The 26,450-nt window shown below is 46.5% G+C and overlaps 1 protein-coding gene across 5 annotated transcripts in view; it reads right to left on the reverse strand.

Annotated features, from left to right (window-relative positions):
• Positions 1-26,450, reverse strand: part of KCNQ2 (potassium voltage-gated channel subfamily Q member 2) — a 61,579-nt gene that overhangs the window by 10,645 nt on the left and 24,484 nt on the right. For 3 of the 5 annotated variants that reach the window (XM_034066809.1, XM_034066807.1, XM_034066805.1), the window contains exons 5-11: positions 25,574-25,699; positions 22,863-22,973; positions 22,361-22,456; positions 21,559-21,653; positions 18,489-18,518; positions 14,204-14,272; positions 12,322-12,351 (exon numbers count right to left, since the gene is read on the reverse strand). In XM_034066809.1, the coding sequence (XP_033922700.1) occupies positions 12,322-12,351; positions 14,204-14,272; positions 18,489-18,518; positions 21,559-21,653; positions 22,361-22,456; positions 22,863-22,973; positions 25,574-25,699 (557 nt within the window). Of the gene's footprint in view, positions 1-7,030; positions 7,085-12,321; positions 12,352-14,203; positions 14,273-18,488; positions 18,519-21,558; positions 21,654-22,360; positions 22,457-22,862; positions 22,974-25,573; positions 25,700-26,450 lie in introns of all 5 variants that reach the window. The other 2 variants (XM_034066806.1, XM_034066808.1) reach the window with 2 other exon arrangements.

Here is a 26,450-nt window from a genome sequence, read left to right on the forward strand (position 1 = left end):
GAGATGTAGTTTTGCTGTTGGCTTTTTAATTTGCTTTTTTTTGTTATTTTTTTTTCCAAATATATGTATTTTAATGAATTTTTAAAAGCATCATTGAGATGTTTCCGCCATAATGAGTGAAATGAGAATGGTTATTAAGAGAGAGAAAATAATGAGGACTTGAACAGAAGCCCCTCGTGGGATGCCAGGGCTGGCGGGACAGAATGACGTTAAACAATGAGGTTATGAGTCCTTAAATCACTGATCGGCTCCAATCACGAGTGAGGAAGCTTTTCTTTCACAACTGCCTTCCACAACCCTGTAGCTAGTCAGAAAATGCCAATTCAGAAGAGCTTTTAACCTTAAGCTTTGAACTTGCAAACACTTCACTCCTTTTGCTCAGCCCCTGTCCTTTCCCTTTCTCCAGCTCTTCTATCTCTCCCCACTTAAAACATGATCTGCCCTTTTTAGTTATTCTAAAGAATTCCACTTTTCCCAGTTATATATTTAAATGCTTAAACACAAACACTTCAATGCACAACTCCCTTGTCTCCTATAACGAGTCAATCCATCGGCTAACATCTACCTACACGTTTGTTACGGGTGTCATAAACATGCCAAGCCGAATTTGACAGCTTCGGAATATGGCCTATTCTTGCTGTATTTTTTCCTATAGGAATCCCATTTCTTTAACAAACACCTTGTGATTCTGGTTTGAAAAGATCTCTCCAGAAACAGAGATGCTCTCACTGAGCAGTAGCCTGGTGACAGCCCCGCTCTGAATACTTCCCAAACCCTGAAATTCCTAATTAGAAACTTTCACCCAAAGGAAGAAGCTCAATTTTCACAGGAAAATTGGAAAAATGAAAGATTTTGCAAATTTTCATGAAAGGGCAAATGTTACAGAGACATCATTGGGGAAACCCAACTGCAAACAGTATTGGATCGTTTGCAGTGTTCTGAATAGCAATTGATGCTTAAACTACACTGATAGAGGCTAGACAACCAGTGCAAGGCACTAGCACGTACAGCCAGTATTATATATAGGTACCTCAACAGTGAGTAAACCCAGGGATTTAATTCCCAATACTCTGCTCTATTGCTGTAGCCACTTACTGGTTTGCTGCAAATGCTCTGACTCAATTTACAGGAAGAACGTTGCCAGGATTTTGATTTCCACATCAAATTTCCAGGTCACCAACCAAAGAACTGAAAACTTACAGCCAAACAGTCCTGCTTTGCCTTCAAAGCCAGCATGAGGTTCTTCAATCAGAACTTAGCTGGTGTTTGAAGCAAAGCAAAATCCACCTCCCTTTTCCCCAGCTGTACCCTGCTGACAGGAACAGACATTGGGTTGTATCAGTAAGGGAAGAAGACGTGACTCGAAGACACACAGGGAGCAGATTTGTTGAGTAAGAAGGTGCTATTTTTACAAAGTCACTTCACATTGCGGGATGTTGAAGGTTTACAGGGAGGGAAAGGTGCTGAGGCAGCATTTTCCAGTTACGCAGCGTGATGCTGGGTGATGCCTGGATGCAGCATCCAAGGAATGCAGGGCAGGGTTATCCGTGCCCATTGGCTGGGCAACAGCTTCACATTGGAAAATACATTTGAGACAAAACTTGCTCATGACTGAGTTAGAAAAGGCAGAATTATTCCAATTAATGCTGTATTTTAACTCAGATAAGCACTGGAGATTCATATCCAGTGTGCTGCCCACCTGCAGGGTCTGTCTGAAAGCCATGGGACCAACAGATCAGCAGAGCTGAAAATCAGAGGTGCAAATCCACACAGGAATCTAGGAACAAGCAGGTGGCCAAATACCTTTCTGGATACAAGCCTTAGTCACTGATGCTACCAAAATCATCATATATAATGAGCCAAAGGTTAAAAGCAATTCTTGCTATGTTTCTTAGATTTAAAACCAGATATAAATGTTGTCATTTGATCCAAAATAGGCCAATTGGATTGGTTTGTCTTTATTTCAGCTGAATTTACAGAATAATATTCCTGGAATCTACTGCATTTCAGTAGTACCAATGCTTTGAACTACCTGGTATCTTTTAAACATCAGTTGTATAAAACTGAATCAGCAACACACCAGGATTCAGAATTCAGAGCAATCTCTTTCTGCTTCATCCTCTGCTGAGTTGCTCCCATCATCGATCTCAGCATAAAAGCAATCCCCTATCACTGAGTGAAGCAGGGCCTTTGCTTTGGGGCCTGTTTTCCATTCCCACAATAAACGTGCTGCAGATGTTTGCAAGGATCATAAAAGGCAAAAAGGAAAGCATTGAACTCAATGGGGAATATGAGCAAAGAGCTTCAAGCCTGATAGTGCTGCACCTCTTGCTATTTACACATTAAGAAACCTCATAGAAATTTGATGAACAGTTAAGATCTGGGTGAGTTTTGTTCCTGAATACTCACTACTCAGAAAAAAACCCAACACCTGATGCAACGTCTTTGTTTTAACATAGACAACATGAGACAATATGAACAATTAGTTGGATTTTTCCTTCTGCCATGCAATTCTCCCATTGGAAATGACACCTGGAATGACGTGCAAGTAAAATCCCTGCAGAGGAAAATGCTGTTGGGGTCTGCAGGAGCTGGTAGGAAAGAGTCCAAAAGAAATATAGACATATATAGAGGTATATGCTGTCAGGTAATCCAAGATCATGTTCTCATTCAACCAGAAAGTCATGCAGAGTGGAGTGTCTTAGAGAAGTGATATTTAGCTCTCACTCAAGTAGATGGTAAATGAGCCTCAGCTCAGTGGAAGATGGATGCATTGGTGACATGACCATGAAGAAAGCAGTAATACAACCACACACAACATGAACTGAGGCTTTCAGTTGTGATAGGCAGGAGTGGCACCAGCACAGGGCTGGTGCCCTGCTTGTGCCAGGGGATGGGAAGGGAAAGAAAACTGTGGCTTTGCAACCAGAGATGAAGATTATGGGAAGCTATAATAGTGTAACAAGGAGTGCTTTAGTTCCTAGGCCTTTATAACCAATTTCACTTGGCATCTATGAAAAGCATATCCAATAACCAAAAAAACAATGTTTCCAGGCTGACTCTGGGGAAAGTTTGCAAAACTTTCAGCTTTTGACTTGAATTTAACATAGGATAGAACCTGAGTTGATTCTTCTCTGCAGCCAGCCAAAAATGAGAGCCCACACTGGACAAACACACAAGGACCAATGTGCAGACCCACAGCTGATAGAAAGATGCTCACTGCTTTAGTGGGCATTGCATTTAAGTTCATTTAGGTCCAACAATCAAGACTCAGCAGCAAAATGCAGAAGAACCAACCTTCATATGAGCTGCTATCAGGATGCTGGGGGTTCGAGCTCCTGTTTGAAACCCTCTGGGTTGGGGTTGATTTCACAGTCCTCTACAGTATTAAATCAGCACTTTGAAAAAATGTGGACTCATTACATTAGCAGTAATTTTGGATCAATAAAAAGTATCAGTTATAACATCTTGACATTGATTTTAAACTATGGTTGAGCCATTATTTCATTCTCTCCTTTCATTCTGTAGGCAGCAAGAACTGGAGTTGGACTACCATGGACTCAGATCCATCTCTGCACATAAACTCAACCAGGAACAGCATTCACTCTTCCGAGAAGCTATAGAAAGGAGGAAGAGGTTATCTCCTGTTGGGAAATGAAGCTGGTTTTTAACCCTGAGTTTGTGCTGAGCTCATGGCATGTGAGAAATGCTTGTTGAAACCAAGCAGCAGTGCCAGGAGTCAGTGACAGCATTTGTGGCTATCACTTGGCTCCACTGGTCATTGGTGTGAAGAAGAGGCAGAAACCAACTAGTGGAGACATAAGGCAAGGAAGATACACCTGCATGTGCAAAACTTGCCACGACTAATGCAAAAATAAGAGAGGACCAGGTTCAAGCCTGGTTTGTCTCCAGTGATTTCAGGAAAGCCATTGCAAAGGCGAATTCCACACAGAGATGGAGTTTGTAGAAGCAGAACCTGGGCATAAGGAAAACTGAAGGTCAGCCAACAGTCAATGTTGTGGTGTGTAATCCCTCTTCTCCTCATCCAGAACTACTGTGTTAGACTTGGGTTGAAGGGACTCACTGAAATCCTAATGGGAAAGAAGAGAGTTGCACCATCCCTGCAACCACCATGCCAGCCTAGCCAAGCATGGGGCCTTGAGTGAGTGAAGGGACACAGGAACCAAAAGTGTCTTTAACCTTGGCCTTTGGTATTTTGCAGTGTTCTGCTATAATCACTCCCCTCTTCCTAACACACAGCCTTTTCCTCCCAAACTGATGTTGAGCGCTGCCAAACACCATATCAGACTCATCCTGCATCTCACAACCTTTTGCTGTTTGCCAGTTCAGCTGGTTTGCATTCCAGAAGCAAAGCAAAACAGATTGTACATCTTCGAGCTGGCTGATCATTCCTAAACAAGACTTTGAGATAAACATCTACACCCAGACCTGCAGGCCAAGCAAGGGCTCTGCAAACACCTTTCCTTCACTGCCCTCCGTGCCATTTCTTCCCCCTGTCAGGTCTATGTGGTGCCTTCATCTCTCTGAGTAGACACCAGGAAAGTCTCTTACAAAGCAGAATATGATAGACCTGCTAAGCTGGCTTGGTACAGTTACATTACTGGCTGAAAATGCTTGCATTATTGCATTTATCGACGAGACATCATTAGTTTAGTGCATTAAGAAACCACGGCTTCTAAGGAGTTTTCTATTAATTTACTTACGTTGAGTTTTCTATGATTGACTCGTTGTTTCCTGTTCTTATGCAATATGCATCATAGGTGATGGTTTCTAGCACTCAGCCTTAGATGCATCAAAGTGCTGGCATGTGTCCCTGGGCAGTGGGGGACTGCAGGCAGGGAGCACAAGGGTCCAGGAAACAAGACATTTGGACCATTCTTACGTCCATTCACAGTTAACCTATAGCTTTACTAAAGCACAGAGCATATAACACTGCATTCAGGATGGATGCAGGTAACAAAGATGCCCTTGTAGCTACTCCAAAGGTCAAGACTCCTTTTTGACTGAGAGAACCACAATCTGTAATCCTCCTTCTCAGGGTCTCCAATGGATTAAGAAGATCTTGGGATAATCATTTTATCATCCTCCCTTTCCCTTGCAGAGCTCAAGATGGGGGAGATGACATGAGGACCACAGGGGGAAGGAATCCAGTAGAAAATAGAAAAACATTATAGTGACTTTACCAATTAAAAACTCATGCCTAGGAAGACATGCAAGGAAGACATTAAGATCAGGGTGGCTGATTTTCCAGAGAACAGAACTGGACACGGACAGGTGAGAGGACAGCATTACAAACGCCACTGCTTGGTTAAATCTCTGCCCAAACCAACCTCAGCATTAAGCAATTGAAAAGAGCCTTCTTCCACAGAGGAATCCCTGCTTGCACTACAACTCCATGGGTAAAACAACCTCAACCTTGCAAAAGGAAACACTACACAAGTCATGGTAATGTTGTCCATTATTGATCAAATCTTTGCCATTTGTATTGAATGCTGCCTGTGTAAATGATCACTCAATATTTTAAACCAGAACTTCCGAGGTTAAACTTCAAGGAAGGCCATAGTACTGTCAAAACACACAGCAGGAGGATAACTCAAAGATACAGGCTATTTATCCAGGTAGAAAGGATTTCCTACTATGGAGATCTGCTTATTAGGAAGCCTAAGTCATGCCCCATTCCTCTTGGTTACCCATTGAGAAATGGGATTTACCACGCTGCTTCTGGGATACACAAGTCTCAGGCGTTAAGTCCCAGCCTTTAGACTGACAGAGAGTAAAAATTGCCAGTAGGGAAATAAAGAGCAAGAAAAGAAAAGATACAGGTTGGAACAGTTAATGGAGAAAATCAGAGGTACATATAGTTTTCAATCTGTAGTTTGTTGGCTTTCTGAGGGATAGAGAGACTGGTGATTTTGAGAATTAAAACGGACTCCAAAAAGAAGAGCATGCAAAAATCCGACTTCACAAACATGCGGCATCACTCAGTGTCCTGCCACTCCTGGGCTTGCTTGCCACCTGCCTGGCTCTAGGGGACGAGCTGATGGGGTTCTCCTGCCAGCATTCACAGCATGCAAACTCCGGGCTTGGTAATTCAAGAAGGTGCATGTTTGCTGCTGAGAAGCAGTGTCTGTGGTGGGGGAAGAGACTCTTCCAGTGCAGGCATGGAAGTAGATGTATTTATGCTTAAGGAAAATAAGATATACGTGTCTAGGTACCCTTAGATGGGTGCACTAAGGGATGCTCACTGGGAATTCTCGAGGCTACCTAACAATTGTCAACTTGATGAAAAAGATGAAAACACTGTGCCTACGAAACCCTCTGCTCTAGCTATCTGTTCCCACAGGATCTAGAAACAGGACCATTCACAATGCCAATGTCAATGCTAAGGGGAACCCATATCCCCTCATCTGCTGGGACAGGCTGAGATTAGTCCTTCTCTAGCTGCGTAGTAGAGGTGCTAGATAGGCAAGCCATGGCTTCCAAAGGCCACAAGACTAGGAAAGGTCAATTTGTAGTGTTCAGAGAGCCAAAGGAACGGTGACTGAGCAGAGGTAGGAAGCTGGTATTTCTCATGCTACTGATTTGATGGTGCTGTACAGCGCAATTCAATTCACAAGGATTCCCTGGACCTTGAGAAGGGATGGGATAGGGAGGAAGGGGTCTCTAAGAAGAAAACAATTAAAATTTGTATAGTTTTCATTTGTAATTTTCCATCATTTGATAAACTTCAGCTCCTGGCCTCCTTCCTTGCTGAGCAGACACTGGCTTGCTCAACCCAGAACAAATTCCCCATCCTCGTCTCTTTGATTCACACGTTCTGCATGACGAGCAGACAAGGAAGCAGCTCATTTCTGAGCAGGCAATGGGGAGGCTCTTTGCACCTTTTGTTTTTTACTCATCTAGTACCTCTATTAAGCAGAGAAGTGATCAGAACGGGTGGTAGCAGGGTAGAGGGAGAATGAGCCGTGCAGCTTTTGATTAGTTTCGTGCGACGCATTTCCCGTGGTACCTAGAGTTTCCTGAGCAGCATCCGCATAGTGACTCTCTGCACGGTTTGCTTTTACTGGAAATGAGGGGAGAGTAAAAATTAGACCTGGAAGCAAATGCCAGACAGGAAACTTTTGATTACTGACTCTAGGTTTAAAAGACAGGCGTTCTGAGGGCCGGGTTCATGACAGGATTTATCTGCTTGAGCGTTAAGTGAATTTAAAGAAGGAAAATCAAGAGGGCCTCTGAAATTTGTCTCACTGTGGTCAATAAATGTCACTGTTAGAAACGACACATTCTGCGTTGGATTGGTGGCGTCAGTTTATCTACCATTGACTGCAGGGAGATCATCTGCATTGGGAAAGCAAAAAGTATTCTTCTTCCTCTAAATAGGTATAAAAAAGACAATTTTAAACTTGGCTAAGCCATGGAGAGCCAAAACTTTACCTTATTTTGTCCAACAACATCTAAAAGGTTCAATTTTCTTCTTAAAAAAAATCACAAAGAGCTAGTTAATCTGTGAATTATTTGCACTTCTCATACAAGAAATAGCATTACATTAAGCCTGGCATTTAAAAACATGGAAGTAGATCAAACCAGAGTGTGGTGCAGTCCCTTATGGGAAGGGATTTGAATATGCATGTTCACACATCTGTTTCTCATAGCACTTTTTAGATGGGCCCTACCACTTCTGGAGAGTCACTGGCTTTGCTGAGGTTCCACCACAGCTCCCGTGAGCCCTTCCCAAATCACTGCTCAGGCACTGCCCTGCCTGGAGATCGCCACCATGACCAGGGTCCTCCACGCCATGGAGCAGCCCTCTACCTGCTCAAGGGGAATGACGTGGCCCCCATCACCCCATGTGGCATCACTTGCTGAGTTCATGGTCAGACTGAAAAGGCTGAAGGGCATAAAAACCCAACCTCATTTTACACTTGAACTCGGCAATCGGAGGAGCTCATGGGCACGCACAGAAGGAATTGGCAGGAATTCCTTCTGCTTCGCAGCATCCCATGCAAGCCCAGCCGACACCACCCTCAGCATCCTGGGGACTCCTCAGGTGCCCACAATGGGACCCCGCAGTCACCAGGCATCCCCAGGGACTGCTGGTGCTACCAGGGCTGTTCTGGAGCTGGGGTCTGAGCATCGCGGTGTGGGAATGGGATGTTCAGCATGCAGAGCCTGAGGGAGACACGGGGGTCACTCTCTTCTTAGTCTCCTCTGCAGTCCCTATGGAAAGCTGCAGTCCCTTCTGTGCAAATAATCTGCTCCCCTGAAGGCAACTGATTATTTCCAGATTACTGTCAGTCCCAGCATGAGTCTCTGACACCAGTTTAATGAGTTAGACGGTCAAAAGCCAACCCAGGCTAACATGGCCCATAGGGCTCCTGTGATTGATACCGTTCTCCATGGGCAGTAGTGGTTAGCGACACCTCAGACACCCTAGGCTGGATGAGTAGGGGCCCACTGAGTCAACCAAAGGCATCCTCCAGTGCATACAAAAGCCTTAATCACACCCCTGAAAAGAGATATTCATGTGGTGTGTATCTCAGACAGACATACACAAACACTGAAACTGAGATATACGCACAGATACACAGACACGTTACAAGGCGGCCCAGTCCAGCATTCACTCAATGGCCAAGGTCTTGTTGAGTTCCTCCAGGGCATGGACAAACCACAACTGAGGACAACCTTGCAAAGAGGTTCCTCTCTGTGCCTACAGGACTGACCTCATGCTGGACAAAGTAATCTGAGTTTTAGCTTCCCAATTCCCTGGAACCCTTTTCCCCTGTTATAAATGCATTATTCTGATCATTTGGCTCAGTAAGTTTTAGCTTTTCACCAAATCATAGTTTGGAAAATGCAAGAGGAAGAAATGTGGCCACGGATACCTTCAGATGTTTATCAGACCATCTGCTACAGAGCATCTGAAGCACACATTTCACATAGGAGCCTCCGTAGTCCTGGCTAACCATATGTTTGTCTTTTTGACATTACAATCAGAAGACAAAATAAACAGAAATGAGATGCCACAGCGAATTTCCAGCCAGATTAATATAGGAGTAATCAAACCCCGTTATTACTCTGATCTGCTGGGTTTCTGCAGCAGGAGGGGTGAGAAAAGCATGGAGCATCCCTCCTTCCTTGGGGTTATGGGGCATAGAGGACTCGGACTGTTCATGAAAGCAGCAACCACTTCAGATGACAGGGTGGACACAGCACCCAAAGTGACAGGCAACAGAGGAGGCTTTGTAAGCAAAAGGAGGGAGGGAAATAAACAGGAGAAAGAGGTTGGTAGCATGTAGAAAAAGGCCAGCATCTTTCTGCTCATCAGAGCCTGGGCTCCATGCCCTGGGGAGGTGAGCTCCTGCTCCCCCCCAAGAAGGTCAGCACAGTGCTTTCCTAGCCCTAGATGGATGCAGACAAGCTCATGGTGGAAAACAAAGCAGAATCAATAGAGAAAGGATGTAACTTGTCTCTCAGATTGGCTTACAACACCAAATCTAAAGCCACCCGAGTGATTCCAGGTGACCCCGAACCTCCACCATGCTAACCCCATCACCTCCTCACTTCCTCCCATCCTGGGCAGCAGCTCCCTGAGTGCCGTCTGGGCAGAAATAAGCACAGCTGCAGCAGCTCCAGAGTCAGAGGGCAGCATCACTGCTGGTGCATGGGCAAGACCCTGATGGCTGTGGGGCATTTGGGATGTGCCCTGACCTTGCAAAGCAATGCTTGCCTTGCACAGCACGTTCCATGAGCTGTACCAGCATCCCTTCTCTAACTTAAAATAGATGAAGATGCAAAAGAGGGAAAGAGCTGTTTCTATTCTGTCTGCTGTGAGGAATTTGTGGTGCATCAGTTATGGAAAGAGGGATATAGGAAATCAGCCATTCCCTGCACATCCCTAGAACGGGAAGATCCAGCTATCTCCAGATCCAAGACTATGTTTCCTTACATTGATGGAAAGTGACAAATGCTTTACCAGCTGAAGTGTGGTGCTGGGGTCTGCTATGAGAGACGGCTCATCCCAAGGAGTCTCCCAAGTGGAACAGTCATCAGCGACAGACGGGCATCAGCTGGATGATTAACTGGCGGGTGGGCTGAGGAACAGGAGGAGTTTTCTTTTCCAAGGGCAGGATGACACACTGAGCATCACTGGGAGGCTGCTGGGAACTAAAAGTGGGTGGGAGATTTGGGATATGAATATAGAAGATCCAGAAACTTTTGTTTGGGAAAATAGGTGATTTGGGGAGCCCTGAATATCTGGAGGTGCAAAATTCCTTCCTGAACTCTAAGACATTGTCAGATGGAAAAGGGCAGGGGGAACAGGTAGAACTGATGTTGCCCTAACAAAACACGGAAGGAAAGAGCTTTGGTTCTGCTTTGGCAGCTGAACTAAGCAATGTGGAAAGTACTCTAATGTCATATACACAGCAACTGCAGACCCTCAGTTTGAGCAAGCTCAGGATTAGCATCTTACAACAGAGGGCAACAAAACCCATCAGTGCCCAAAGAGACAGATACACCGCAGGAGCAGGAAAGCAGCATTTGGGAATGACCCTGATGAAGGAGCTACACATAGTAAATACTCTGAAAAAGGACAGTGAAAGGCTATTTTTTACTTCCTTCTGTGGCATAAGATCAAGAAAGCAATGTGAGAAATGATCAGGGAAAAACCTGCAACATCTATAAAGAAATATTATATCAAACCTAGTGTTGTAACTGGTCAAAATGAGCACTGCAAGACAGGACTGAGATTTGAAAGTAGGAAATTAGTGTAGTGCCTGTCATTGCAGGGATGCTGGCTGCTGTGACCCTAACATTGGTCCTCAGACTTCCTCAGCTATAGAGCTGATTGTGTTGCACAGAGGTTTTGTCTCATTTTTATATGCAATGCTCCCTGCTTTGATACAGCTGGATGGACCCTGCCTTTGCTCTAGCTATGAGGTTCCATGGAGGGAAAAATAACATAAACTGGATAGTTGAAACATGATCTTGGAGATTTGGTTTCTTTAGCAGGAAAGAGGTTGGAGTACTGCAGAGGTTCTGCTTGCAAAGGAAAAGCTCAAATGAAAGACAGAAAAATGAGTGGGGGCCAGGGGAAAGGAAGGAAGGATGAAATCTTCCTTCCTTTAGTCAGCACCGTATCAACCCAGATATCTTTGGTTGGATTTTAAGCCAGGGCAAAATTAAGTTTCTGGCCTCTTATAAGCTGAAAGGCACAGCAGAAAGTTTCATCTGCAAATGCCAGGCTCCAGTTATGCTTCTGGAAAACATATTATTTACAATATTAGGCTGTAAGCTACGTTTTGAGATATGAAATGGAAGACCTGAAAGCCAAGGAGATGATCTCCACAGATCATCAGTTCCGCATCCTGCCTCCCGAGACTAAAACTGAGATTCAGTCTCAGAATTACTTATTAAAAGAACTGGAAAATATAGGACACAAAATACCAGAATTAGGGAGTTCTAAGGGGATGAAAAGTATCTGATGAGTACCCCAAATCCCAGCCCTGCTGCTTTCCCTGGGACATGTGAATAGAGAAAAGCTCTCCCATAGGTGAGGTTTATGGCTGGCCTTGGAAGGTGCTCGCCACGTCTCAGAGGGCGCCCGCCTGAGCACGCTCTGCACCATGGACTCCAGGCATGGAGGGAAGACGGAGCAGGGACCGAGCTTCATCCAGAGGCTGTGAGGCCAAAGGGAAAGGGGTTGGAGAAAAGGGAATCTCTGCCATGCAACGTCGTGCCGTGTCAGAGAGCCCTCCTGTGTCCCACGGAGCAGCAGGTCCACGCAGCCCAATGTAGGGCCCTGCAGCAAGAGGAGCTCAGGAGAAGTTGCTAACTTGGTGACATGGTGATGGCTTCGTGGTCCCATGTCACTCCCATCCATCACGGCGTCGGGTGATGGAGACACAGGCAAAGCATCACCCAGCCATCGGTGCCCATCGAGCCTCGTTGTACTGCTTCAGGTACGACTCCAGCAACGAAACAGAAATAAAGCAGCATAAACCAAAGCCCTGCCATCACCCCAGATAGTGTCTGCCAGCTCTGCCCGTGCTGCCCAATGCTCTCTCTAAGCCCCCATAGCCTCACTATCCTCGCAGCTACAGCCCAAGGCAGACCGGAAGGAAGATATGATTTAAGGTCCAGCAAACACAGAGATACATTGGACTGCCACAGCACAGAAAAAGCACGTTAATACCTAGAATGCTTCCCTCGATGGCACCACGACATGGTACACACACGCACACACGTACATAGATATCTACGGGTAATGCATGGGGATGGCTTGTTGGCAGTGATACAGACCTTGGCGATGGTTCAGGCTGCTGCTCTTTCCTTTAAACAGAAGCAATAGTACATTAGCATGGTGTCAGGTGGCAAAAGACGTTGTTGCTTCACTGTTAAAACATAACGAAAGGACAATACCAAACAATACAACTAGAGTGAAAGTTGTGGACAGAAGAAAGGGAAAGGAGCACTTAATTCCTGGAGCTTCTGGCCCGGACAGAAGATCACTGGAGACTCACACAACCTCAGAGAAGACACATACAACGCACAGGGTTGAAGACTTTATCCCAACCCATCCTCGTGCCTACGCATGACTGAGACACCCGACGGTTGTGTGATTTGTGTGAGCACAGGAGGACTCCTGTGGGCTCAGACAGCAGCCCCCTTCCTTTGGGAATGCACCGCCCTGAGGTGTTTCTGCACATAGGGAAGGATTTGAACAGCTCCTGGGACCCTGGTGCTTTTCCTCCCTGGCCGTTGGAATGGAGCTCATGTCACATCTCTCGATGCACGGCTTCATGCCGCAGTGCTAACACATGGTGCTGGGAGGGGAACGTCAGCATGGATCTCTGCCCTGGCATCCCAACACCCCAGGTGGGGTTTCTGCCTCCATAGCCTTTGGCAGCTACTTTGCCAAAGGCTACATGGAGGGAGTGGGATGCCACAATTTAGTACATTATTTCCTACTGAGATCCCAAACCATCTGATTGACATTGAGGACAAAATGAGCTGAATGCCTGTGAAAGGGTAGGCACCACACTGCAAGCCAGGCTAAGGCCACACTGAAGTAAATACCTCACCTTCAACGACCAGGCATCCTGGTGGCATTTCCCTTCAGCAACGAGGAGAACCTGCTCTGCCTCCAACTGCTCTGATTCACAGCTTTGTCACACTGGGAAACTGCATTTAATCTGGGTCCCTGAGCAGCCTTGCCCCTGCAGCCCCATGGGAGAGATCAGGGTGCTTCTCACCAGACAGAATAAGGGACAAACTGGACTGCAGGAAGACCTGGGCAGGAGGAGCTTGATTCACTGTCAGAGTGATGCTGCACCAGCCCTGGCCCTGCCTCCATCCATCAGTGACCACTGAGACCTGCACAGACCCCCTCCCCTCTTCCTTAAGCTGAATGCAGCAGAGTGCAGAGACTAAACCAAAATAACCCTCCAGCATCTGCTCCTTGCTCAGACAAGCTTGGAAACCCAACCTCAGTCACTAGCTCAAATACTCACATATTGCCTTGGGTCTACAGATCTCTACCCTCTGCAGAGACACACAGCCCAGGGCAGGTCCCATCCCACACCTCCCCAGCTGGCCCTGATACCCACCAGGCATGGCCAGCACCTCTCCATCCCTCCTTGGGTCTCCCAGAAGATTCCCTATTCCCCAAATGGGCAGCCTTGCCTGCTTAAAACCCCCAAGAATCACCCCTCCCAAGCACAGATTGAAGCTCCTGACCTTCTGGGACCATCATGTATACCTTGCCACAGCAAATACTTCTCACCACTACAACCTTGCCTGCTTTTGGGGATGGAGAATGAAGTAATGCACCGTGGGCCTGAGTCTTCTCTGAGGGTGGTGAAGAATATAAAGGTCAGAGGAAAACTGGGAATGCTACCTCGATCAGACCCTTTGTAAATACAACTTAGTGTTTTCAGTCAAGCACTGCAGCATTACTCCAGAGCCAAGTTAGGCTGAAGAAGTTAATGTACAGCATGGGAGAGGGATGGGGAGGAGGTCACTGAACAACCTATGGGGGACCAGCTGCCAAAACCTCTCACATCTTCAAGGCTGTCCATATGCAAAAGGCAGGAAGGAAAAATAAACTAAATAAAAAGGAAAGAAAACAAAAGGAAAAGGTTGCAAAGTGGGTGCTTTCCAAACTGTCAACTCTGCTGCTAACCTGAATGTCAGTCCCGATTTGCTCTTCAGGTTCCTCAGGAGCTCCAGTTGGTTCAGAGGAGGGATTAGTCTAGAGGGAGAAAATAAAGACCATTAATATCCAACCAGAGCTGACTTCAGAGCCTCCCATCTTGGAACCTTCCCCTGCTGCCCCATCCTTTCAGCTAGAACCAGCTTAGTGCCACCAAGCGCAACTGGGAGACAGCTCGGGAAGGATGGAGAGGGGTTTGGCTGCTACTTCCAACAGTGTCCTAAGGCAGAGCAGTGGGGAAAGAGAGAAAGGGTGACAGCAAAGAGAGAGAGAAACTTGTCTGCACCACTGGATTTGGGACCTCCCAAAACACAAGCGGCTGCCAGGGGTTCTGAGCAGCATCATGGTGTTTTGGCAGGAGAGCTGGTTCACCATGTGCAGTCTATCAGTTGGCATTGCTCTGTGTGGAGGTCAGCACTTTGGCTCTTATTAACTGGAGAGAAGCTCCAGTTTTGGAGGCAAATGGGAAAACTCAACCCTGCTGTTCCTGGCAATGGAAGGAGCACTTTAGGGCCAGAGAAAACAGGGAACTGAGGTTGGGAGCAGCTTGCTCCGGGGCTCAAGTTCAACCAGTTCCCTACTGTCCATGCCACGTTTTGCCCCATAATAAGGCAAAACCATGTATCATTTTCTTCTAGGAAGGATGGGTTTCCTTCTTTTCTTAGGAAGGACCTGACAATGGGAATCCTGGTTAATTAAAAAGTAAAATAAATGAACACCCTGTCACCTATAGTGATTTTATGCCATTGAATTAGCTCCCACATCCACTTCAGATTCTTCCTTCAGGCCCTGGGAGACTGGGGCTTGCTCCATGAATATGTAACATTGATATTCACAGGTTTTCAACCAGGAGATAGATGAGCTGGAGGTGTTGGGGGGAGGATGGAGAACGCTGCGCATGACTGGGAAGAGCAGCGCCTACTTAAAAGCTCACCTGGGGACTTCGCATTCAGGCTTAAGGCCAATGGGGCTCATCCCATGACTTGCTGCAAAATCCTTTCTAAGCCACCAGTGTGCCCTTGTCAGACTAAGTCCTCGTAGTTGGGACCATAGCCCAGAGAGCCACAACCCCAGGGCAGTGTATACATATGGCTCTGCTGGAAAATGAGCCACCAGGGTTTTAATTAGAGCAAGAATGACCCAAACTGGCCTAAAATGGCAACTTTGGACTGGAAGGAAAGGAGCACAAGTGCTCGCAGACTGGTCCTGGCCAAGGTGCTGTTGCTTACTGTAAAGTAAAGGCAGAGATATTCAGGCCCATGGTTATTCAGCCATTATGAGACTAATAGTTTCAGTTTTCCTCTAAGTGAAGAAAAACCCCAACTGGAAAAGCTTTTTCTTTGCATCATAAAACTCATCCTCACACAACCGCCCAGTTGTTCAGCAGGGCAGACCTGGTGCTCACAAGATTGAGGCAATCAGAACATCTTTCAATCCTAAGAATGGAGAAAACGAGTAAAAATAGGCCTGAAAACGTTGGCTCGGCTCCCATGGCCAGCTCTGTTTGCTGCCATCCAGACAGCACAGCCTGATCTGATGAATTAATGATTCTCTTCACTCAAGAAGTCAGGAGGAAGCTGACCTTGGTGCAGTGGAGCAGCACATGAGTGCTGGGCTGAATCCTCCCTTCAAACCCATCGCAGGGCTAGCAGGTTCCTTCCAAGATGGGTGAATAAAGTCAAGCACAAAGTGTACTTAGCAGCTAATGAAAGGTGCACAACTTTCCTTTGGTGCATTAGTTTCTCATGGATGGCCACATTCAGGATAACAGCCCCACTTTCTCTGGCCAGGATCACACATCCAGGGCTCCCACTGATACAAGTCTCAGAGCTCATTAGCTCAGTGGATTGAAGGACTTGGGATCCCAAAAGGAGCTCTTTCCTTTGCATAACACAGGTGTACACTGTGCTGAAGGTGGGCATCTCTTTGGCCACCAAAGATGCTTCCACGCAAAGGTAAAAAGACACATAAGGAAACACAGAAATTCACTGTTTCTGTGGTAGGGTGATGGGTGGAAAAACACCCAATATTGAACTGAAACAATGATTAAAAATGGGTGTAAACTCATCCATGTACTTGACCTGAAATTCAATTTGAATCAAATGCTCAGCCTAACCTGTCATTACAAGAGAGCAGCTTGGGGAACAGCTACTGCATTGCACCATTTCATCAGAACCTCAGAGAAAAGGCAGGGATCTGCTCAGTGCTTTGACTGAGCTTTGCTATGAAACACTGATGGAGGGCACCCTGCACCCCTGTGTGCCACTGTGCCCTCTGGAGACATGGAGAATGGACCTCTGGACTGGGGCACCTCATGTTTTCTCTCTCTCCTCCTGGTCCATGTGTCACTTGTTAGCAAGGGAAGCAAGTTTTGGTTAAAGGGGAGCTAGGTGAGAAGATCTGCACGCCACAGGAACACACACAGCTCATGCTACACACCACAGCAACGCTTCCGAGTCGCCAGCTTCCATCACCCCTCCCAGGACAGCACAAACACCACACTACCTCCAGCTCCCCTATCCAAAGGGAAGGCAAATTCGCTATTCCTGGTAGCACAGATAAGGCTCAAGCACTTGGGGACAGTAGGGATATCATGCCTCCAGCCAGGACATCATCCAGACCCCACAACACAAGGAGGGAGCAGCACACAACAGAGGGTAGGAGTATACACAGAACCACACACACACACCACGACATACACAGAAACAATGATGACGACTTTGAACAGTCCCAGTATGAACCATTAGGAAGATGGTGACAAGGAGATGGATGCTGGAATGGAATGGTGACTTAAATGAGTCTCCATGCTGTGCTGGAGTTCCTATAAGGAGCCAATTTTTACCCTGACAATGACTTTATGTCTCCAACCTAAGCTATTTTTCATAACCAAGGACATTCATGAAACTTATAAACTCCTTTATTATAAGAAATGGAAGTGGCACATTCTTACTTCACTCCCTGCAGCATTAAAATGTCCATTTCTCCAAACAGGCTGTTGTTCAGCACAACAGAAAAGTGCATTTAAAATATTACAAATGCAATTCATTGATGCAATTTGCTGTAAATTAACCCCATAAAGTGGTTAAGTGTGATTTACTAAGGCTGTAAAACTTGCATCTGTGAAAACTGGAACGAGGTTTAGGAAACCAGGCACTAAATCGCATCAGTTTTGAGAGCATTAATGAATCTAGTGAGAGTTCAAATTGCTCTAAGAACAGAGGTTGGCCCCCAGTCTTGAAATGCAAGCCATTTATTCCCCATCTGATACACTGACTTGACTACACCTTCAGACACCAACCTCATCTAAAACATACCTGTGATTTTCAAACCTACTCTTTTCTACAGAACCCAAGATAATATTATTTATCATAAATCTTACACAGCCATATACAGGTCTTTGCGTTTGGATTCACCCCAAAAGGTTAAGTCCCAGAATGAATAACTGGTCAGTCTGGGAAGAAAAGAACTGAAATGGAGAAGTCCTGCTGAAATGGGACATCCCTTTCCCAAAAATCAGATTGCATTATTGGCAGAAATTGATTGCTTCATTTTAGTATTTGTAGAATACCATGTTGCAAGGGACCTCAAGGATCACCTGGTCCAACCTCAGAATGGATTGGACCATCTGTTCCAATCTCTTTCTCTTCCAGTTGTTGTCCTCAGATCAGGCACAGCTACTACTGTGTTTTCCTTCCATTCTACCACTGATGCATCCCAAGGTGCCACCACCCAGCAAATTCAGCAAACCAAGAGTTGCCTGGTGGAAACAGCTCCTACAGCATGGAGTGAGACAAATGACACAACGAAGGATGGGAGCAGAGGGCTGGAGAAAGGGGAACACACAGGAGTGATGGCAGAGGGAAAATGGGAGTATGAACAGGGATGTTTTCTCATTAAACACTGTATGAATCAGAGAAGGTTGGTAAGACCATCACGAAATAACCTTAAAACACCAAGTTTATCAAGCACTCTCCCATTCTCCTTCCTTAAATCATCATTTTGGCAGATGGCTTCCCAACACGTGTGTGTACCAGCAGCTAAAACATACACGGAGGTGCATAGGGTTAGTCTGTAGGCAGCAGGATGGGGAGTCTGGGTTGGGCTTTCACTCATTCCTTTGAACAAACTGCTCTTCGGAGGTTTATTTTCCTTTCCTTCATTTGTTTTTGCAATTAAAAGCTTTGCATGTTACAGTCCCAAACGAAGAACAAGGAGTGACATGACACACAGTTTCAGGGTCACATGCACTTCATACCTGGAGGCACCGTACGTTTGCGTTTGCGTGCTTTTCAAGTGTTTTCACCCAAGAAAACCAAAGGGATAAGAGAAAGAAAAAGAGGGATGGGGGAAGGTGGGGTGGAGGAAAGGGGAAAAGAAACAGAATAAAGAAAATTAGCATATGAACCAGGCTTAGAGGTGAGCACGGAGCTGGGCTGAGCCTGCTCAGAAGCACCCGTGTCACCTTCATGTCACCCTTGGGGACAGGCAGTTGGCACCTCACTCTGAAAGCAAATGAACACCAAAGAGCAGGGAAAATAGGGGGGCCACCAAGAGGCCTTTCATGGGACATCCAAAGCCCTCGGTCCCATCAGCCAGGGACACCTTGAGCTGAGATGATGGCTTGGATGTGCCAGTATTTTAGTGAAAGCCAATATATGAACATAGTTGAGATCAAGGCCCTGTTCTCAGTAGCGACAATAAACAGCAATTTTCATCCAGCAAATCCAGTGACTGATGCAAAACAGGTCATGGTGTCTGGCAGCATTACAAGCTCAAACCATACCTGTACATAAAGCGGCTTTGTACCTATTTCACATTTGGTTCTACCACACTTTGAATTTCAAGATGAAATCTGAGCTTCTCTCAAGGGGCCACCTTATTTTCCCCACACGAGTGAGACTAACTCTACTGCAGTGATTTGAGTGATGTTCTGGAGACACGTGAGCTCCTCCAAGGCATGTACAATGATTTTCTCATATCGAGCAGCCAGTCATTTTGGAGATGCCTTGGGAAAACAAGTAAGCTCAAGTCACGGGGTACCTGCTATGGGGGATAAGCAGCACAAAGCTGAGCAGAAAGGGTGTCAAGGTAGTGATGATTGCAGATCACCCCCTGGCACTCTGGAAGGACATGGGGATACTGTGTTCTTCCAACCCACTTCCTAATCATGCTTTGTGTTGCAGCCACATGTCTGCAGCCATCGCTTTAATGCGGCACCGGGCTTGATGTGCTGCTCTGGCTGCACCAGTGCAGAGCTGGCTTAGTGAAGTGGGTAGACAAGGATAGATGCACAGTGTGACTGATGGAAGCTGAAGCCAGAACATACAGTTACCCCAATTTTAACGTTTTCCTTAATTTATCTGACTGCATCTAAAATATATTCAACAGAATCTGCTTTCTTAGTAAAAATAGCCAATTTGGCCAAAGAGCTGAATCCACCAATGCATCCATGGCTCACCCTCCCAGGTGATGCTCACTTCATCTGCACACACACAGGAGCTGGTATTTAAAGGTGAAACTGGGAGAGCAAATTCACCTGTGCCTAGGAAAGCGCAGGGTGATGTTGCTGCTTGGGTCTGACCCTGGAGCAGCACCCAACCAGTAAAACTGCTGCCACTCTGCTACAGCTTAGTCCTGGCTTTTCATTCAGGAGAGCTGGGCTTTTCACCAAGCTGCATTTCTGCCCTTTTTCCTCCTTAAAGCTTTTATTTAGGCTCTTCTGCAGCTCTTCAGCTTTTGTTCCTGTGTACTAACTCCATGGGAAATACAGGTTCTAACAAGTGGATTAAGCATCAGGTAATTACCCCAGGACACCCTCATGCAAAAGGTGTCACTGTATGTCTGGCTGTGTGGTAAGTTCAGTCTTTCAAAGAGCAGTAAAACCCAGCAAAGTCCCCCAAAATCAACCCTCTGGCTTCCTACAGTTTGCAGTGGACTTTGGACCAGCTGCCATCCTCATCCTCTCCAATAGCTGATCACAGCCAGTGCTGCTAATGTACAGTGAGATGGGGGAGTTTCAATGGGTGAGATTAATGCTATCGGAAACAGCTTTGCTCTGTTTTGTTGGGTGGTTGTTTGGTTTGGGGTTTTTTTTTAGGCAAAATCTTGAAGCTGGTTCATAAATCTCTAAGGGGAAAAAAAAAGAAGCAATCAGACACACACTGGGAATGGATCCAATGAAAACTCACTGACCACAACAACGTGACTAGCTCCTAAAAACACACCAGAAGGGGATGCAGACAGCGTGGAGTGCAAAATGAACAACAACGTTTTGCATTTTAGCTTCTGGAGAAGCCTCTGCCTCAATGCCACCAACCATGAGAATAACCCGGGGGATGCAATGCTTCCCTGCATCCCAGGGAGCAGTGAGGCATGGCAGGAGACTGTCCTCATCTCCATGAAGCTCCAGATCCCAAGAGGCTGTGAATTCCCAGAGCACTGCTCTAACTTGTGTTGTATCAGCTGAAAAAGCTGCCTGGGGATGATGACGAGTTACCTCCCCTTAAAGCAAGGCAGATGGATGCTGCTAAAACACAGCGGTGCTTTACCAGCATCATCCATCACAGCCACAGTCTTTCCCTACTTGTGTCAACAGATCATAAAGCCACGGCCTGGTTTGGGTTGGAAGGAAGCTTAAAGCTCATCCAGTTCCAACCCCCTGCCATGGGCAGGGACACCTTCCAGTAGACCAGGTTGCTCCAAGCTCCATCCAACCCGGTCTTTCTCATGATGGATAAATGCAATGCAAGACATGGGAAAATGCTCATTGAATCCTGATTTGGTTTTCGTCCTCTTAGCAAAATAATAAGGAAAGGAAAAGGGGACCCAGGTCAAATGCACCCAGGGAAAGTGCCGGGACAGAAGTTTGCTGAAAGGCAGAAGGACCATAAGAAACCAGTTGGAGCCACAAGGAGAGCCCGAGTAGGTGAGAGGAGCTGCACACAGGGCAAGGACAGCGTTTACCTATGATCCAGAGCAGCTCGGAAGGGAGATCTTCACCCTTGGGCACAGCAACTGTCACAACACAACGCAACTACCAGCGGCCGTGGAGAAATAAAGGTGAAAAGAAGAGCATGTACACACACACAGACATGGAAAGAAAAAAAACCAACAGGGAAATTAAAATCAAGTCAAAAAGAAATAGACAAAACCAACCACAAACCAAAAAAAACCAAACTTCAACAGAAAAAGTATATACTGGCCCTCGAAATCAACTTTTTTGACCAAAAATGGGTAATAAACGGAACTGTATAACCAGATAACAAAAATAACTATGGAGACAGCGGTGGCATGAGGAAGGTGGTGGAAGAGGGAGAAGGAGGTACCTGTACATGGGGACGGTGACGGTGCGTTCGTAGTACTGCCAAGTGGAGTGCAGGTCCGTCCGGGACAGGTTGGTGGCATAAAATCTCCAAGCCGCCTATGGAGGGGATCATAGTGGGACTGTGAACCAGGAATGGACAGCACTGCCCTTGGTTTTATAGCCTTTGGCCAACACTGAGTCCTCCCTTCTGTGATGGGATGGGTCTGACCTTCCTTTTGCTTGGTTTAATACATGCCAGATCTAAGGTGGTACCATCATGCTTCTGACTATGTGAGCCCAGCTAAAAGTGCTGTAGGTACCAGTCACCCACTGTCAGGTTGAAGTTAGGCAGCAAATAGGTTTTGCTGCCCATCAGGGAGTTAAAAAATGCAGAGAGAAAGGAGCAGGGGAATGTAAAATGACTAATTTCACGTCTCCAAGATACACACCAAGACCAACCTTCTGCACAGACATCTGCTACCACGAAGGAAATGCTCCTAATTGTAACTTTCTATCAGTATAAATATTCTCTTTGGTGGGGAGGGAGGGGGAAAAAGTTGGGTAAAACCAGACTCTCTGAATGCATTTGTCTTGCTGTGCTGGGCTGGATTGTGTTCTGTTTCCTACCACGGATGCTATTTCTCCATGGCTGATTTCCTGGCATTTATTCCCACACAAGACTAGTCACCAGCTGCTGTCTCACACCTTACACACACAGCCCCATTCTTCACCTGCCTATCTCCTCCCCAGCACCTAAAAGACTATTAAACCCCCCCCAAAACCAGGAGGAGATACCCCCAAGTCTCTTTGGATGTGAGCCTCACCTGAATGAGACCCGCTGCTGGGTTTCGCCTCTTCTCAAAGTGTTTTTGCCGATGCTGCTCTTGAACCTTCAGAGCAAACCCTGAACCCAAGATGCCCTGGGGAAGAGAACAAACATTTGCAGTTAGCAGGGTGTTTGCTAAGCTTTTACTTAAACACTGCAGCCAGATTTCCATCCAAAGGTTTGTTCTGGGTTATTTGATGTCCGTGGGAAGGACATTACCCATAGGAACAGCCTTTGCAGGAGGCTTTGGTTTTGCTTCAATAAATACTTGTGCAGAGCCAAATCTGGAGCTTTCATCTCGCTTGCCCAATCTGTGGGTACTCAGATAGGGTTTCCCCTCTTCTCTTGACTCAAAACCCACAGAGCTGTTGCAGACAGGAGATCTCTGGATGCTTCGTGTCACTGGATGTGGCTGTTGCATTGCCACCAGCTCCAGGGGCTCGGGACAACATGGGCCGAGCTCAACACCCTCCGAGCAAGATGCTGCAGCCTCCACTTACAGCAGGAAGGGCGAAGAAGGAGACACCGATGAGGGTGAACGTAGCCGCCAGCAGCCGCCCATTCCAGGTCTGCGGGTACTTGTCCCCATAGCCAATGGTGGTGAGAGTGATCTGCAGGGAGGAGAACACCACCAAGCCCTTGGTCAGATTTACTGAACCCACACAAACTTCTTACAGCATCAAAGTGTTCAAAGCCAGGTTGGATGGGGCTTGGAGCAACCGGCTCTAATAGAAGGTGTCCCTGCCCATGGCAGGGGGTTGGAGCTGGATGATGTTTAGGGTCCCTTCCCACCCAAGCCGGTCTCTGATGGGCACCTCTGTGGGAAGCAGTGATTTCCCAATGGCCAGGACAGCGCTGCCGCCTTCCTCCTCAATGCAATGAGTTTTCACACCAGTTGGGAGCATTTTCTTGCCTTCAGCGGACACAGAGAGCTGCCAGCTGGTGCAGAGGCTTGCGGCAGCTCGGAGCCTCCCCCAGGAGATGGGGCTGTGCCTTCGGCAGGGGAAGCAAACCGGCACCGTTCCCCCAAATTCCCTTTCGGCACCTCATGGAGGAAGGCAGAGCTGACTGCATGCAGAAAGATCTGATGCTGTTTATGCCTGATTTTCCCAGCAGTGCCTATTAGCTGGTCTCCCTATTTAAAACCAGCATATTATACCGACAGGATGAATTATGGCTGCTTCATGCAACCTAATTTAGGGATGGGTTTTTTTTTCTCTCCTAAGTATTATTGCAATGCACCAAAAGAATGTTGGCAAGTTGCTGTGTGTTTTGGGGAAGGAGCAGAGAGATTTGCTGGAGACAAAGAATCCTCTGCATTTCAAATTGCAGGAAAAGATGCATTTTCCCACTGTTATGGACTGACACAAAACCTGGAGAGGGGCTTGGGACAAGGTTCTGTAGGGACAGGCCAAGGGGAATGGCTTTAACCTGCCAGAACAGGGGAGACTGAGCTGAGCTCTTAGGCAGAAGCTGTTCCCTGTGAGGGTGCTGAGGTGCTGGCACAGGGTGCCCAGAGAAGCTGTGGCTGCCCCATCCCTGGCAGTGCTCAAGGCCAGGTTGGACACAGGGGCTTGGAGCAGCTGCTCCAGTGGAAGGGGTCCCTGCCCGTGGCAGGGGTTGGAGCTGGAGGAGCTTTAAGGTCCCTTCCAACCCAAACCAGTCTCTATGATTCTATGCTGGGTATCCCCCAGGGCTTCTAAGAGGATTTGCAGAGCCAGGGATTGGCAGGACAAGGCAGGGAGAGATGATCTGGTTGGGAACATCTTGGATACATCTGCCCAAACTGGCTCCCACTGTGCCAAGTGGAAAGTTATCCCTAACCCCCATAGACAGAGCCAGTCCCAGGGATGGGAGCTGACACTGTGCTGATGTAGCTCTGGAAACCTCATGCATTCAGCTCTGAATAAAATCACTTTTATACAAATGGAAGAATGATCCCAAAGCGCTGTTTAATTGGCCCCACTAAAAGCCCTATCAATTAGATGCCAGTTTGACAAAGTGGTTAGAAAATGCAGCTACATGGCTACTCCTGACTGAAACACAAAGTCAAAGCAATGCTCCCTCCATAATCACTGCAAAGTTGGTTTACAAGCTCTTTCTGATATATATATACAAGGATTGGATCCCCCACAAGCAGACTGAGGGATGAGCTCCTGAACCTCCAGTTTGACTTAGGTTGCTCATCTCTTAACATCTGCCTGCACTGCATCCAGGAGCTGGACAATGACAAAACCTCTTTATCTTAATGGAACTCCAAATTTACTCTGAGCTTCTCAACACAATCACCTCCACATCCTGAAACAGGGAGCAGAGCTTCTCCACCAAAGGCTTGCACAGCCTGGGGAGCAGTAGGGATAAATCTGCCCATGGTTCTCCCAAGACAGAGATCTAAATATGGGTCACCACTTTTTCCTCCTTGTTTATTTTCTAGTTATGTCAAATTAGGCTTTGGTTTTGTATTTGTCATCACCAAGGGCCTTGAAAAGCAATTTACTGCTTCATTCCCTTTGTTGGAACAGAGGAGCTGCTTGATCAGCCGATTCCACCCCAAGCCTGTTATTGGGATTTGATCAGATCTGGGCTTTCCACTCCATGCTTTGTAATCGAGGCCAAACCAGCGCCACAGTGTCGGAGCAGAAGAACAATAACACAAGGAGATTAGAACGTCATTAATTCTCCTTGTTAATCGGGTAATCCAATAATTCACATGCGCACGCATCCCCAGAGCAAACCAGAAGCATTGCCCTCTCCTCCTTTGTCAGCCAAGATGTGAAAGGGAAGAGCTTTCAGTGCTGAAGTCTGTCTGGTACTTAGATCCTATTAATGTTATAACATGTATTGCAGTGTCTTTAGCAGCGTGTTACCCAAGGATCATTCTAAATGATTCAATTTTAAATACATGTCAAAATGATGATCAAAGCACCTGTGGGCTCTTTATCCCACCTGTCTCTACTGTCACGACAGAGCTAAATCCCACAGCTGGAAGCACGTGAGTTTCCAGCTTCCTTGCTGCTCCAGGCAATTCAAGGAATGGGATCTCTTAACGTTTTCTATGAGGTTTATTTAAGAAAAGAGCTAAATTAAACAGCCTGAAGCCATTTAATAGAAATATTAACTAATCCCTAAGTTGATTCCTCACGTAAGTGATAGAAGATGGAGGGTTAATGGACATTTAATAACCAGCAGCTGCTCTATGAAAATCACTTACCAGACCCCACCAGAGTGCATCTGCGTATGTATCAAAGTGCTCATTTTCTCCTTTCTCGGCCAAATATACCAGGAAAGAGGCCAGAATGAGGCACAGGAAGCCAATATACCAGGCAGTAATCAGCTCCTGCAAGAACATTAAGGGATAGAAAAGAATCACTGCAATCTTGGTGCGCATCTATCTCCAAACGCTGCGTTGCTTGTGGTTGGATCTGAACTTCCCCTGCATTACTTTAGGCTTTGGTTGGAGATGCTAATGCAAAGGGGACAATCCCCATCATCTAAACACATACAGCAAACAGAGAAGGAAATTGAGTGGTAATAACCTCATTATTTCAAGATGTGGAACTGAGACTAAGCAGAAAATAATGCAGTTTCTCCAGTTCACCCAAGGATGTGGGGTTAAAACTGAAATGGGAACCCCCAAATCCCTCAGGACTCTGCTTAGGGCAGGTCCCTTCCACTAACTGGGGAGTGGATACACAGCTGGATCTGGGTACAATATATCCCCAGTTTCAGGGAAGCTTTAAGTCAGAATTCAGAGCATTTTAGGATGAAGTTAATGCAAGGATGAGTGAAAAACACCCAAAAATGCCCTGTGATTTTTACACAGTTCTGGATAAGCTGGCAAAGCTTTTAGGGGGAAAAGTGCAGGAAACAGGAGAAATGTTAAATTCCTACATTTGGCAGCAGGAAACAAAACAATCAACAAACTCTTCCCAATCCAAAGAAAGGCCAAGGTGCCTTACATTGGGAAGAGGCACTCAGGGTGTCTGTGAGAGGCTGTTGCTCACAGGATGGGCTTTCAGATACTCATCCACTTTGATGTGCATCCTGGACAAAGAGCTCACAACACCATATGTGCTTAATGAGGCTGC

Source organism: Melopsittacus undulatus, chromosome 10 (assembly GCF_012275295.1).
Source record: "Melopsittacus undulatus isolate bMelUnd1 chromosome 10, bMelUnd1.mat.Z, whole genome shotgun sequence".
Lineage (NCBI taxonomy): Eukaryota > Metazoa > Chordata > Aves > Psittaciformes > Psittaculidae > Melopsittacus > Melopsittacus undulatus.